At 43.8% G+C, this 14,825-nt stretch overlaps 1 protein-coding gene across 12 annotated transcripts in view; it reads left to right on the forward strand.

Annotated features, from left to right (window-relative positions):
* The window catches only part of LOC309628841 (kalirin), a gene marked incomplete at its 3' end in the record, with an annotated part of 315,688 nt that overhangs the window by 120,863 nt on the left and 180,000 nt on the right, over positions 1-14,825 (forward strand). For 4 of the 12 annotated variants that reach the window (XM_082392257.1, XM_082392258.1, XM_082392259.1 and 1 more), the window contains exon 24: positions 5,208-6,682. The exons of the other annotated variants lie outside the window; for them this stretch is intronic. In XM_082392257.1, coding sequence (XP_082248383.1) covers positions 5,208-5,270 — 63 coding nt within the window. Of the gene's footprint in view, positions 1-5,207; positions 6,683-14,825 lie in introns of those variants that run through there. 12 annotated transcript variants of the gene reach the window in all.

Below are 14,825 nucleotides of genomic sequence, written 5' to 3' on the forward strand. Positions count from 1 at the left end.
AGGGATGGACTTCTGCTCAGCATCTCCAGATGAGAGAAAATGACCAGCCCAGACCAGAATTTGGGCTGACTTGCAGGATGGGCCGAGGTTGCTGAAGGTTGTGAGCTGAGGAACTGACAACTTTGTTTGGTTGTGAAGGTCAGGAGCCTTGGACAGTGGAAGGAAAGAGAAGGAAAATTTGGGGGTGGAGGTGGGAGAGGTGGATAGGGAGTTCATCAGGGTTTTCCCCCAAACTCAGCTGTTTTGAAAAGTATGGAAAAGGTGAGGGAAAGCTCGAAATACACTTTCAAGTTCATGAAGAGATTTTATGAAGAGATATATGCAGTGGGAGAGAGAAAAGGCAGACACGTTTCCAGTTTGGTTTTAATCCCCTGTGACTCCAGATGGAGGGGTTTCCTGAGTGATCAGCGTGGGGACACTGGGACCTGGGGTAGGAGGGATGGGTCACCCCTGCACGGGCGGCAAGGTTCCTAATAGCAGGTTCATCATTAGGTCAACACACAGCTCCCCCACCCCCTCCCCTCCCTCCTCCTCCCTCATCTCCCACTGTCTTAAGGACACGGGGAAAATTTCTGATTCGAAATCTTGGTAAAAAGACAGTTTCTAACCTTTCTGAACTTGGAACAAAAAAATTGCATGAAGCAAACATTGTCAAGGATGTTTCTCCCACCCCGCCTAGTCTCACGGTTCTCTCCAAGAGCGGAAGGAGAAATGGAAAGATGAAAATCAGGGCGAGTGACTCTTCCTCGCTGTGGCTCATTTCTTTCCTCTGGGGCGGTGTTCTGGAAGTGGGGACCCCCCGGCCTCAGAGCCCGGAGGCGACATAGCGGAGCCTGGCTCGGCACCACCTCCAGGGTCTCCCTGCTCTTCACCAAGCAGCTCAGCCAACTGTTCCTAACCAGTCACCTCCTTACTGAATTCCCGCTGAGGGGCCCTGGGGTCAGGATGAGCGGTACGCACACGTGTCTACAAGCCAAAAGCAGAGCAGGAAACAGGAAAGAACAAAGAAAGTCACAAAACTCAGTTCTGAAAAAGAGCTGAACTGAAGACGTATTTCATGATGTTGATGTCTTTTCTCTCTGCACGAGTCAACATTTGTACTTGTCTGTATCTCAGTTTCTCGTTCTGATGAAGGAACATTTCCAGTCTGGGCCCTAGTTTGAAATTTGAGGTGGAGAAAGGCTCTTTTAAACCAGTTAATATGGGATTTGCAGTTCCCTGTGTGTAATGGAGGAATACAAACAAAGCAGTGAAGTCCCCAAAGTCCCCACCAAGGACCCCGCCCATCTACTGAAAAACATACAGTCCTTTCCCTTAGAAGCCCCTGCTGTAATTGGGCAGGCGGAGAAAACCACGAAGTCTGCTGCTGTAAGGAAGCATCCAGAGCATAATCGACTGACAGTAGCAATTGTCTTTCTTCCTGAACTCCTACTATGAGCCTGGCGTTTTATGTATAATCTCTCACTCCATCCTCACAATTCTTCAAGGTAAGTATCGTTATCCTCATTTTGCAGATGAGGAAGGATGTAGAAGTTAAATAATTGCCCAAGGTCACACATCCAGAAAGTGGCAGAGCTGAGATTTGAACCCAGGTCTTTCTCACGTCTTTCTCTGTGTACGCTGCCTTCTGCTGGCCAAGTTCATGAACGAAAACAGTTGGGTGATTCAGGCAGAAATACACAAAGCAACATTTTGGCCCAAATGCTGTAAGTCTTACTGTTTCTCCCTCCTGACCAACTGAATGAAATGCACCTGAATTAAAAAACCAAGAACAAGGGGAAGAAAAGAATAAAAAACCAAGAACATACCATGTTCTGTGTATTACATGTGCTAACTGCTCAGCGGCTGCTGTGTCTAGTGGAGCGTGGCACGAGTCAGGAACTAGAGGAGGCTGTTTATTATGTCTTGGCCACGGGACTAGTGATTCAAGCACACACCTGCCTCAGTGGCTTCCAAATCCATCAGACAGAAGCATCTAGAATATGTAGTCAACTGAAGATGCATTTAAAAATATATTGCAAAATAGCTGCCTCAGATTCTTTGTGGAACGAGAAAGGATGGAAATCTATAATATAACAAATATGTTCCCCATTTATGGCAATTTTTATACCATTGGATGTCCAGTGATGTCTCTTGTGCACCCAGGGACTGTAGAACATCTCTTCATAACTCAGAAAACTCGTATTATGAGTGTCTAATATTAGAATGAGACCTACAGTATATTAAATAAATAAGTAATCTGTTCCTATGAAAGGGTCTGCACCTAAATAGAGGGAGCTGGGAGAAATCTCAATATAGGTGCCCCCCACCAAAAAAAAGAATTCTGGGGAGGTCTGGTTAATAAAAGCTGCTGTCCTATTAAAATGGGTCTCACTGATTCTTGCTCCTCATGGAAAATGCCCAAGTGCTTCTGGACAATGTGTGCTGGCAGATGTGAAAATGCAGTTGAAATGCTGCAAAACTCAGGTTTCCAACCATGGAGTGGCTGGTACATAGAAAAGGCCTCTGCCTTAAGGATTTTAAACCAGGTGACCCTTAGAATTACCGAAGAATCATTTCAAAAAACGCATCCCAGGCTCCTCACTGGCCTGTTGAATCAGAATGCCAAAGGTAGAGGGTGATTGGATGTGGGGTATCTGTGAATTCCAAGCAGAGAGTTATTTTCTAAATAATAGAGATCATTAGCATTTCAAAGAAATTTAATAGCCTTTTTTTTTTTTTTTTAACCACACTTCCACTTAAACTTTTCCCACTAGTCTTTGCCCTAGGCCAGATTTTTAGAAAATCATCTCAATGAGATCATGAATGGCCGTCATTTTTAAAGAGCTATGCATTGGTGTTAACTAGTCTTTTAAGGTATCAACTGGGCCATATAAAACAATGGCTTCCTATGTAAATGTGTATGTGTTTTCTCAGAGTTTTGGAGAACAAGTGTTCAGTTTGCTTACATGCCTTCATTTCTTATATGTCTCACATATCAAACCATCATCAGATAGATTTGCAGGTACACAGAGACCATCACAACTTGAGGTTTAAAAGGGGATAAAAGTTTTTGTGCAAAATCTAATGAATACACATGATGAGGTGACCCAAACCACTTCTAGTTAGGTCCTCAAGGATAACATGGATCCTCCAAATGTGTGAAGGATGCTTTCTAAGACCTTTGGAATCCACAAACATTACACATGTACAAATATCATTTAACAGATGGATTCTCCTTTACAAAAGGCAACCTAGCACAGTGGTTAGGACACCTTTGGAGTCAAACCAACCTCAGTTCAGATCTCAGCCCCTCCACTGTCAGTTGTATGATCCTGGGCAGGACCTCAGTGCTTCAATCTGCAAAATGGGGGTAATGGTATTACCCACCCCATAAGATTGTGGTGCAAATTATGTGAAATGATGCGTGCCAAACACTCAGCACTTCACCTGGCACATGGTAAACATGCAATAAATATTAGCCGTTAATAATAGTGACAATAAAAATGACACAAATAAATTAGCTATTAATAATGATGACACTAAAAATATTTTTTAAAACTGTTCTCCCCCTTCAGAATTTTAACCATTGTATAAAGAGCAAAATGTGAAATTCAGCACTTGTAAAACTATTAAATTCTGCCACTAAAATAAGTTCTACAGATGTAATAGCACATCTATAAACTGGTACTGACAGTGAATTATGATGTGGGGGACTAGCTAATCAGGACAGCTGATACTACCTCCCCCCCAGTCCATAAATGTAACATTATGCAAAGGAAAATATGATTTAAAATTTTTGAGTCCCTTTTGCCCTGGAAAAGGTGAGCCCAGTACTTTGCCCTTTCACAAATGCATGCATACTGCCCCTGGCTTTCTTCAGAATCTCATCTCCCTCCTGAATCCTTAGCACCTGCTACCTTCCCCACAGCTCAGGGTAACTGCCATTTGAACTTGATGCTGAAGTGTTTTCTCTCCCTTAAGGAACAGTTTTTGCCTTGCTGGAGGTCTTACTAAGAGAGTCTCATACTGTTTTTCTCATTTTTCTAAGGCAGCCTTTGATAGCATGAGCTGAGCCACAGTCAAATGGAAGGTCATATTCTTTAATTCATCTTGAATTTTTCTCTTGGCTAAGAGCCATTGCTTTTTAAAATATGTCACTCTTCCAATAGCACTAGAAGTTGGTTCTCTTTGAGGGGCCATTGTTCTTAAAGAAATGATGATTCCATGGCCTCCAATGGCCCAGTAGAGATGGTGGAACCAACACTGGGATATGGGGTCTCTGGCATGGCTCCCTCACTCCCTCACTCAGTAATCCATTCCCTCAGCTGGCCTTGCAGCCTGCACTAACCAACCGCGTGCCTTAGAAAAAGTCCAGACTACCACTTTATGGACGCTGGAAACACTTGAAATCAGGAATGTTAAGTCAGTTGCTACTAAAAATCTGCTGCATAAATGGGTAAACTTTTCTCAGTTTCTTTCCCCCAACTGAATGTCATGTTAAGACTTGGTAGGGCATAGGGACCCTAAAAGAGGTGAAACAAGAAAACAAAACAAAACAAAAAGGGTATGAAATAAACACTAATGATCACTGCCGCTGGACCTCATATGTTTTTTTAAATCGGGGTATAGTTGTTTTACAATGTTGTGTTAGTTTCTACTGTACAGCGAAGTGGAGCTCCCTGTGCCATACAGCAGGTTCTCCTTAGTTATCTATTTTATGCATATTAGTGTATATATGTCAATCCCAGTCTCCCAATTCATCCCAGCCCCCCTTCCCTCCTTGGTGCACTGGACCTCATATTTAATGCATCCCTATTTATATTATTCCTGGCTTTCCTCCTCCTTATCTGTCTGGGAAATTGGAAAGCCACAGCCAGAGTGCTCTACAGGGAACTAATGCGAGGAACAGTATACAGATTTGAACTTTGACAGTGTTTCACAGTTAAAAGTGTCCAGTAAGTGATCCTCCTCTGGATCCTGGACCCGGTTGGCTTCTTCTGAACCTTCAGACCGAGCACTGTCCTACATAGCACTCTGCTTCCTCCATTTCCTCTAAAAGTATGACTGTGTGTTTGCCAGGTTGCACTCTGTGCGTTGGGTTGCTAGAAATACATTAGGTCGCACTGACGGTTTCACTCTGTTTTCTATAAAAGGCTACAGGAATCTCATGGAAATTTTTGCAAAGTTATATGCAAATCACAGAGCCCCGGCCCTTTTCTTAACAGGATGGCAACCTTGCTCCTCGGTGGTACCTGGGACCTGGAGATCCTTTCTCCACTTACGTTTAGCACGCAGCTCACCGGGTTAGCCGTGCCGCCGTTGGGACCTCCCACCTGGACTCCCATCACCCACCTCTCTTGAGACGGCTCTGGCAGGGCTGGGGTGGGGTGCAGCCTTTGCTCAGAGGGCCACATGTTCCAGGCAAAATCTGCCCCCCATGGGCCATGGGCTCACCCCTCGGGGCCCTTTGCTTCTTTCTCTACCGGGTGCAATTCGAGGTTGCCGAGCTTCTCTCCAAAGTCTAAAATGGTGGGACAGTAGGGACCTGTGAGAGGCCCCATGGCCTGACGCACTGCCCCCCCAGCTCCCAATCTGAACACTAGGCACCCCCGGGCCCTCGCTGCCCTAGAGGTCTACCATGTGAGTGGGCAGGTTCATCAGAGGGACGTACTTGTCCCTGGAGTTCTTCTCCAGGTTGAATGTTTCTATTGTCAGTGGCCCCAGTCTGGAAAAACCCGTCATTCTAATCCAGCCTGCCTCCCCCATGTCATGAGAAGGAGGGAGGAGGAAGGAGGGACAGTTTACGGTTATGGTTTATGGAAGATGAGGGAACTCCAGCCTTTCCCAAACACTGGCAGGAACCACTTCTCCCAAAAAATATTCTGTCTGCTTCAGCCTACCCAGGTTGTGTCACGATTTTCTAGCTCCTCCCTAACCTCACTCACTCCTGAGGTGTCTGGATCAAGGATCACCCTCCCAGCCTTCCTTGGCTACCAAATTGTCCTCTTAGGGGATGGGTGGGAAGTGGGAGAAGAATTAAGTGAAACAGACTGGCCACGTGTTGATAATTGTTGAGACTAGATGATGGGTACGTGGGTATTTATTATATCATTCTCTCCCTTTTGTATATGTTTGCAGTTTTTCATAATAAAAAGTTAAAAAATAAAAAAAAAAGGCCTCCAACTTTCAAAACACTCAAGAGAGAGCCCCTACCCCCAACACAGTTTCATGGAAACCCCACACCAAGGCAAGAGGCAAAGATGACTCCATTACGTATATATATGTATATATATATATTCATTTTCTAATTTTTTTAAGGCCCACTGCTTTATTTTCAATAGATTAAACCTTATTTCTAAGAGGTCCCAAAGTTGCGCTTACTTCCCTCAACTGGGTTATGGGGGAGGGCTTGGGTAAAGCGTTCCTTAAAATCCTGAAAGTTTACACTTCCATGTATCTCACAATCTTATTGTGAGGATGGGACTTGTTCAGTGTTCTGAACTTTGCAAAGGAAATGTGCTCTCAATTCAAAGTGTCATTCTCTGGAATTGCACCTGGCTCAGGAAAGGACTGTCTTTGTACTTGAATTTAAATCTAATGGAGAACCTTAACACGGGCATTTGCATGACTAAGAATTGCTGCTGTCTTTTTTCCATATGTCACTTTCTTGAATGTGTTCTAATAAAATGATTCTAAAGCAGGCTCTTGATATACAGTGATTTATAAATACTTTCTGTTGAGTGCTGAGGCCCTTAATTTTATAACAAGAATTCACCCCATCCCACTTTCTGGAAAGGTCTGTTTGTTGGGGACAGATGCAATGAGTGTACGTCTGGCCTAGTTGCGGCACCACTGCAATTGCAGTCACTAATGAGAATCATGTCAACCACAGCGATTTTGTCTTCTGGTTGCCTAGCAGCAGAATTTGTTTTCCAGAATAAAGATGGCCATATGAAGTAGATGAGTGTGATGGGGGAAAGTGGAGGGGGCAGGGCAGGAACAGGAGGATAATTCCCTCGGCCAGAGAAAGAGCAAGGCAGAAGGAGAGACAAAGGCAGCCAAAAAGAGAGGTCGAGTTCTAATTCGTTCTGTTCAGTGATAAGAGTCAGCATGTTCAAGTGATTACTGGTTGTTAAACTTTATTTACAAAATTGCACCTTTTGATATCAAGTTAGAGCAAGTAACAAATTTCAAAATCTCAGCAAACTAGAAGCAAATAAAAATATGTATTTCCAAAGGTAGATATTTTGAGAAGCACTTTTGATTCCAGTCTTTATCCCCCTTCAGCCAGACTGGCCAGGGCACTCTCATGAGCCAATAACCAACTTGGGCCAGTTCTTTGGGACAGGAGGCTTTGTTAGAAACCTTGTAAGGGGCAGAGAAGGCAGGACCAGACAAGGAGCCTTCCGTATACTGAGCACCCTTCTCACACCAGATGCTGGGAAGGCACTTGATATACATCAACTCCTCTAGTTTTCAGAGCCATCCTGAGAGGCAGGCAGTACTGTCTTCACTTTCCAGATGAAGAGGCTGAAGCTGAGAGAAGTAAATAACTTGTACAGAGTCATAAAGCTAAATAATAGCAGATCTGTGATTCAAATTCAGGTCTCTGATCCCCAAACCCATGCTTCTTCGGACCACAGGGCTGATGGCCAGTGCCCAGCCTGGGCTCTCCCTTGTACCTTGCCATGGTCTTTAATGAATTTTGCAACCTCTGTGTGCCCTGGGGGTGGTGGCGTGTGACAGAGCCAGCATCCTGCTCTTCCTGTGATTGGAGATCCCTTCCAGGTCAGGGTTTTGCAACCCACATCCTCATACCTGGGACTTAGTTTTGTAGAGCACAGTCTGATGAGGCTGAGATCCCCATTCGGTTCTCACAGGGATTTGCTCACTCAGAAAATATTTGAGTGTCCCTAAGTGCTGGGCATTATGAACTAGGTGGGCAAATATAGACTGAGCCCCTCTTCTCACAGAGCTTACCAGTGGAGGAGACAGGCATTAATCAAGGAACACTTGCATGGATATATAATTGTAACTGGAAGGGACCTTGGAGATCCTTGAGATCCACAGATGAAACTGAGACCCAGAAATGCTAAGCAGTTACTTAAGACCACATAGCAAGTTAGGGGCAGCACGAGGACTAGAACTCAGTAGATTTCTATTCTTAGACTGCCTTTTCCCTGCTATGTCGCACTCCAGTCTCTTGCATACCCAGAAACTGCCCCCTAACCACAGCCAGCCCTATGAACGTATTGATCAATCATCACACTATCCCCAGCCTAGGAAAAACCAGACAGCACACTTTGTAATGATAATCAAACAGCATAGTGAACTGAACCCTTGAGGATGGCAGTTACCCAAGCCTTGTTTGCAGACTTATTTCAGAGCCCAAAGCAAGAACAGAGAGGCAAGGCTCCCATGCTGTAAGAAGAGTGCTTGCAGGTGTTTCAGGGTTTTGGTCTGACCCAGTACTTTCTCATCTCCCAAGTTCACTAGTCATTCATTCACTCACTAATTCAACAAACATTTATTGAGTGCCCACTAGGGACCGTGCACAGTTCTCAGAGCTGGGGACACAGCAGTGAAAAAGTAGAGTGCCCTCATGGAGTGAACATTCCACCTGGGGAAAACACGATAAATGAATACATAGGTAAATATCAGCATATCAGAAGGTGATAAATGCTACAAAGAAAAGTATATCAAGAAAGGGAAGTGGGGAGTGCTAGGGGAGGGGTGATGCATTTTTAGGTAAGGTGGTTGGGAAAAAGACATCCCTGAGAAAATTATGTTCTCGGTCATCATTTTACACACACACACAGACGACTGTGCAGTATGATTTGAAAAGTCCCCTAAGTCTTCCCCTACCTCCTTCAGAGAAATAAACGTTTCTCAGTAGTATGTCCAAGAGCCCAATTCCTAGCTTTCCTTTTTTTTCCTTTGAGCTAAGTCTGTGGTTCTCAAACTTGAGTGTACACCAGAATCAGCTGGAGCACTTGTTAAAACACAGATTGCTGGACTCCCCTCACAGAGTTTGTGATTCAGTAGGTCTGGGGTGGATCCAAGAATTTGCATCCCCAGATGCTGCTGCTGCTGGCGGCGGTGCAGGGACCTCCCTTTGAGAGCCACTAGGTTAAGTATTATAGCTGGAAGATCTCTACTAAAATCCTGAGAAAGGATATATCTATTCATTAGAATCCATGGACTTTATCAAAGTAGCTATTCCTGGAAGAGCAGGATCCTTAAGAAATGTGACTTTTTTTTTTAAACTGGGGTAAGTTTCAGAAGCGACAGCCCAAGACCCCAAGCATTGAGGAGTTAGGGCAAAGGACAGGTCCTTTGAAAAGACGGTGACAATATTTCATTGCTTGTCTATCAATGCTTTGCATTTTCCTAGCATTTAATACTTTTACAAGCCCTTTCCTCACTACTCTCTTTTGGCAGTTAACCTGTTAGGTAGATACTTACAGATGTCATTATTACATTTTGTAGGTAAAAAAATTGAGACACAAAGAGGTTATATGGCCTGCATAGGGCATCAAGGATGAGAACCCCAGTTGCTTTACTCCTAGTGCAGTGTTCTTTTTCTACTCACACTCTTCATAACATGAGCTGTAGCTTTCTCCTGGGGCATCTACCCCAGGCCATTAAAATCCAGGACATGTAGTTGCTCTTTGCCTTTGCTCTGTTCAAAATCCCACTTGCTGCAAGTAGATTATCCATGTGGGTGATTAACTGTGACAAATACTAAGCCCTGCATGAGTTTGCTCTACCATAAACACATTTCTCTTCTACCAGGTATTGTACAGAGAAAATGCTAACTCATTTTAATATTAGCCCAAGCTAGAACTAATCATTATGAAAGCAAACCTGCTGGGGGAAAAGCAAGCATAATACTTTCCAAAGGCAAATAGAAATGGTATTTGATTATGTGTACCTTTGCTTCCATTCCATTAGTCTAGATAATTGAAAGTTTCCTGTAACACTAAAGCACGTAGCGAAAGGAGAGTGGATTTTGTTAAATCTGATGACTGATGAATCACTTTCTCAGGTATTTAAATATACCAAAAAAAAAAAAAAATCATGGACATGAAACATAAAATCCTGTTTTCCAGTACTTGCCTTTCTGTTATTTTCTCCAGTCCTGCACTGATTCCTCATAGTGAGAGAGTAAGGTCTCTCACTGAATCTCACAGACGAGGACCCAGGGGTTACAAGGAGCTGTTTCCCATCAGCTTGCATACATGTTTTTGACCATCGAAGAGCCCAAGGTTTTAGAAGTTTCATTTCTAAAACTGCCCTCATCTGTCTCTCAACCCATTGATAGTCTGACATTTTCCTCCTGTACCGCCATTGGGACCACTCATTTATTCAATAAGTACTTAATAAGTACTTAGTGTGTACCAGACACCGTAAGAGCCACTGAACAGGCTATGAAAATGAGTTAGAAATAATCCTATCTTCAAAGAACATGGCATATATTAGAATCACTTTGTAAATTATAGAATAGTCAACACTGAAGTGTATTCTAGATGTAGATCATAAACCCGTGTGAGCATCTCCCCATTTTAATTCTCTGTGTGCTCAAAGAAAGCCAATTAATGAACTATTTTAGCATCAACATAAAACAGGCATCATTAGGAAAGAAAACTTACCTGGAGAGGAGTGGGATACGGAAGAAGCTCTACTCTGTAGCTCTGAGCACACACCAAGATGTGCATTGGCAGCCCCAAAAGCGTGGTGACAAGGGGGCGGTATAGGATCTAGCATCTGCTGTAGATATTCCACATGTGGAGTATAACAAATTGAATTTATGAGGATCATAAAACTTGGATGATAAGAAATTCCATATTGTTGAAAGATCTGGTATGAATGTGTTTTTGCTGAGCTTTAGACTCCAAAGTATGCTATAAAAGTGACTGTTCCTTAAAAATATATAGTTCATGCCCACTGCAACACAAGGGTTGAGCATATAAGAAAACAGGTTGGGTTGGAGGAGATGGGGTGGCATGCAGAGGATTCAGTTAGTTGCATCTGTATTAGAAAAGCCATGAGAAGAGATGCAGACCGTAATTCAACCATGTGTGTGTGTGTGCGTGTGCGTGTGTGTGTACCTATGTGTACACAAGTACACATGCACAGGAAAGGTGTTGAAGCCCAGTAAAAATGATTTTATGAGGATGTGAGCCCTTTAAATAAATTCCAAATTCATAATCCAAAAAGGAAGACAAGTTTAGAAAACCGCAAATGCAGCCAGAAGACAAGGATAAGATTGTAGTTCTGGTGACCAAGTGGCTCAAGGAACACCGCTCACACACCTTCCTCCTACTTGTGCTGGGCCATCCGATGGTGCAGCAGCCCTCACTCCTTCCACTCCCTAAAGGAGCTGCTCTGGCTCTGACTCCATTCTGCTTTAAGGTGGGCTTTGTTAATAGTCGAATCCCAAGACAGGGGTTCAGGGCAGATACACAGCTGGATCTCAGATCTGTCCCATGAACCCTATTTATGCCAGCTCGGCAAGCCCGTCCTGGCCTCGGAGGGAGTTTTCACAGCACAGGTGCTGTATCCAGCCTTACCAATGACCATCAAGGGTGCTAGTGGTGTGATTATATAGCCAGGCCTGCTGTGGGTGTGTCTGGTCATGGATAGCGGAAGCCACAGGGAAACATAGCAGTGATGGGGGAGGGGGTCTCTATGTATCTGCCTTTGAGTTTCAGGGATGGTGGAATAAAGTGTGTTATTCTATTTGTAAGGATGTCCAGAGATTCTGTTGCCTGGCAATGGTGACCTTTTAATGGGCCTTACACGCAAGCATCGTGTGAAGTTTTTAGATCTGGCTATGCTGAGTTCTGCTGGGTGGTTGCTATGGCACCAATCAGGGTAAAAGGATCCCAGGGTGCGAGTGGGGACTGAAACATAGTTGATGTAGAAGCAGGGTTTAGATTTCACTGATATGGCACACTCACTCTGAGAGTGACCCAGAAGTATGGCCCTCTAGGAGTTGCTCTGGTATCTCATAGATTCATGAGGACTTGCATGGGCATCTTGGCCCTGAGAGGAGCAAGTGTTTAAATTGATTTACACAGTTAACAGTTAAGTTCCTACAAGGCCGCTGGAAGTTAGCAATGGCAATAGGAGGCTTTGTACTTCCCAGATTCTTCCTTCATTCTTGTTTGGCATTGAAGATGCTGACATATTGCTTTATTTGTTGGGACAAGCAACCAGCAAACTTGTTGGAGAGCCATTGATATAGGGGCCTCAAAACCAGACCACTACAAATGATCTAAGTACTCTCTGTCTACCCTGCAAGGCAAGCTGCAAAGCAAGCTCAGAGATGGAATAGGTCATTAAAGGGGGAGGCCCTTGCAGGGTCTCATTGGTTGGTTGGTATTGCAGGATATAAGTGACCACATTCCAGCTTAATGGCACAGCACAAGGTGGCTAGTAGGGCCAGACAGGTGCATAGCCTTCTAGGAGAGGCCATCAACCCAGCATTTCTAGCTTCTGAGGAATAAATGATTCAGAAATTAAAGTGAGAAGGTAGTTATCCCAGTGAGCCTGATGGTGTTACAAAGATGATTGCTTAGACCATTGCCACATGCCAGTTTCCCATCAGACCTCAAATTTGGCTATAATAGTCAGAAATCTGGCTGTTTTCTCCTGGATTAAATGTCTTATGAAGGAAGCATATGCAAGTCGGGGTGGTGGTGGGGATCCAGAAGATTGAGGCTGGATAGCATCAATATTTACACTGGACACATTGGTCTCTTTGGCAAATGTTTAACATGGGGGAAGGCTGTCAAAGATTATGGCCAAAGTAATGCAATGATTTGGGTTCTGGAGGGTCCCCTTAACTATCAGAGACTATGGGAAAAGCTAATACATCCTCAGAGATCAATGAGAGGGTCATTTATCCAAAAAACAAGAGAATGAATATTATTAATAATTAGTGACCCTCGATAAATACTAGATATCCATCATATCATTTATTCACTCAGCAAATATCTATTGAATACCGACTATGTGCCAAGCGCTATCCTAGACAACAACAAACCAGACAAGAATTCCTGCCCCCATGGAGCTTACATTCTGATGGAATACAGACAAATAAATAAATAAAATATATAAAGTACAGATGATGACACATGCTATAGAGGAAAAAATATAGCTTCAAAGGATGTAAGTAGTGCAGGGGATGAGGGAAGAAGTGAGGGGAGGATCTGAGTTCTGGTGACTGACCTAATCAGAGATGCAGAGATTAGTGAAATTAGGCCAGATGGTCTCAAGGCAGATAGTGGTAATGTGGCTGTGAGTTTTGGAGGAGAGGGAGGGTTGAGGCTTCTGCGAGGAGCACACACAGGTCTTAGAAATTTCTCTTCATTACTCCCCAGAAAAGCATGAAGAGTTGGGGAGGAGTGGTCTTACCTAGGGAACAGGTAGGGGCTCTCAGGTAAGATGGCCTCTCCCCCAGCCTTCATGCCTCCTATGGAGCCAAGAGGGTGCCCAGGAATGTGCCCCAGAAGTCAAGTGGGCCCCAGACTACTCCCCCAGCCTCCACCAGGGGTCCAAGTGAGCCTTTCTGATACGGTATTAGCCTAGGTTAGAGGAATCTGGATTCCATCCACTCTGATGAGGATTTCACCTGTGGTGTGACCAGATATCCCTCAAAGTTCACATGATGAGATTCTTGAAAATAAATACAGGTATGGTCCAAGTATAAAATGAGTCCAGGAACCAAGAGTTCATGGAATAACTGTTCATAAATCTCTAGAAGCTCAAAGAGGATTTGCAGATTCTGAGAAGTATGGTACAGTATTTGTTTTGTCTTTCATAGGCTTAAAATATGAATTCCCTTTGGTTACCTCCCCTGATTCCCAGCAGACTGCCGGGCCCCTCAAGTCTAGCTTGATAAAGCTTCAGCAACAGGAAGAATAGTTCCCAATCATGCCTGTTTGGGACAAATCCCAGTCACCAGTACAAAGGCAGAAAGAGTTCCAGTTCTCTTTATCAAAAAACAGCATGGGGCCCTGGGAGACCCTGTGAAGAGGCACAGGAATTCAAGCTAGAGGCTTAAGATATTAACTCATATAGAATCTGTTCCTTGGGCCCAAGTAACAGATATGTTCAACCTAGATCTGGGTCCCTGGCAGCAGGAAGATGGCTCAGTCACAGTTGTGAGGTAAATGTGGCTTCCTCTCCCCAAACCCCACTTTGGACTCATAGAACTTAGGCAGCAGGCTGGGGAGTTAAGGAGAAGCTGGCTTTCTCCTCCCAGCTGCATCAGTTTGCCCTCAAGAGACAAGCTTTTGGTTGAAGCCAAATGAAAGGGGAGCTCAGGGTACTAGCATGCACACATATACACGTGTACACACACACACACACCCTCCCATTCATTGTGTAATACCTTCCCATCTAATGCAAAGCCTTATTTCTAGAGAGATACATTGTATAAGTAAGTCCAGAGAGTTGTCTTCCTTAGCTATATAGAAAAATTAGTCTCAAATGGCATTGGTTAGCCCTTCTACAAAAGGGCTGCATGGAATAAGTTCATTGCAGCTCATTGATGCATGACAAACAAAATGATATTTTCCATGTGGCTATGAGAAATCAGATGTGACATTTGGTTATTTCCTATTTTCTTGGATCAACACGTGTGCTCAGGAGGGGGCTTCTGACCATACCTGGTATGAGTCAACCATCTTTTGGCCTATCCTGATAAAAGTTTAAGTTTGAACTAAAACTAAAACTACAGGATGCAAAAACATTAAAACTTACATGTACATGTAGATCATTAGCTAGATAAAGAACCAGTATAGTTTTATAGGATCCATGTCAAATCATACTAG

This window comes from Balaenoptera borealis (genome assembly GCF_965194805.1).
Source record: "Balaenoptera borealis genome assembly, chromosome: 5".
NCBI lineage: Eukaryota > Metazoa > Chordata > Mammalia > Artiodactyla > Balaenopteridae > Balaenoptera > Balaenoptera borealis.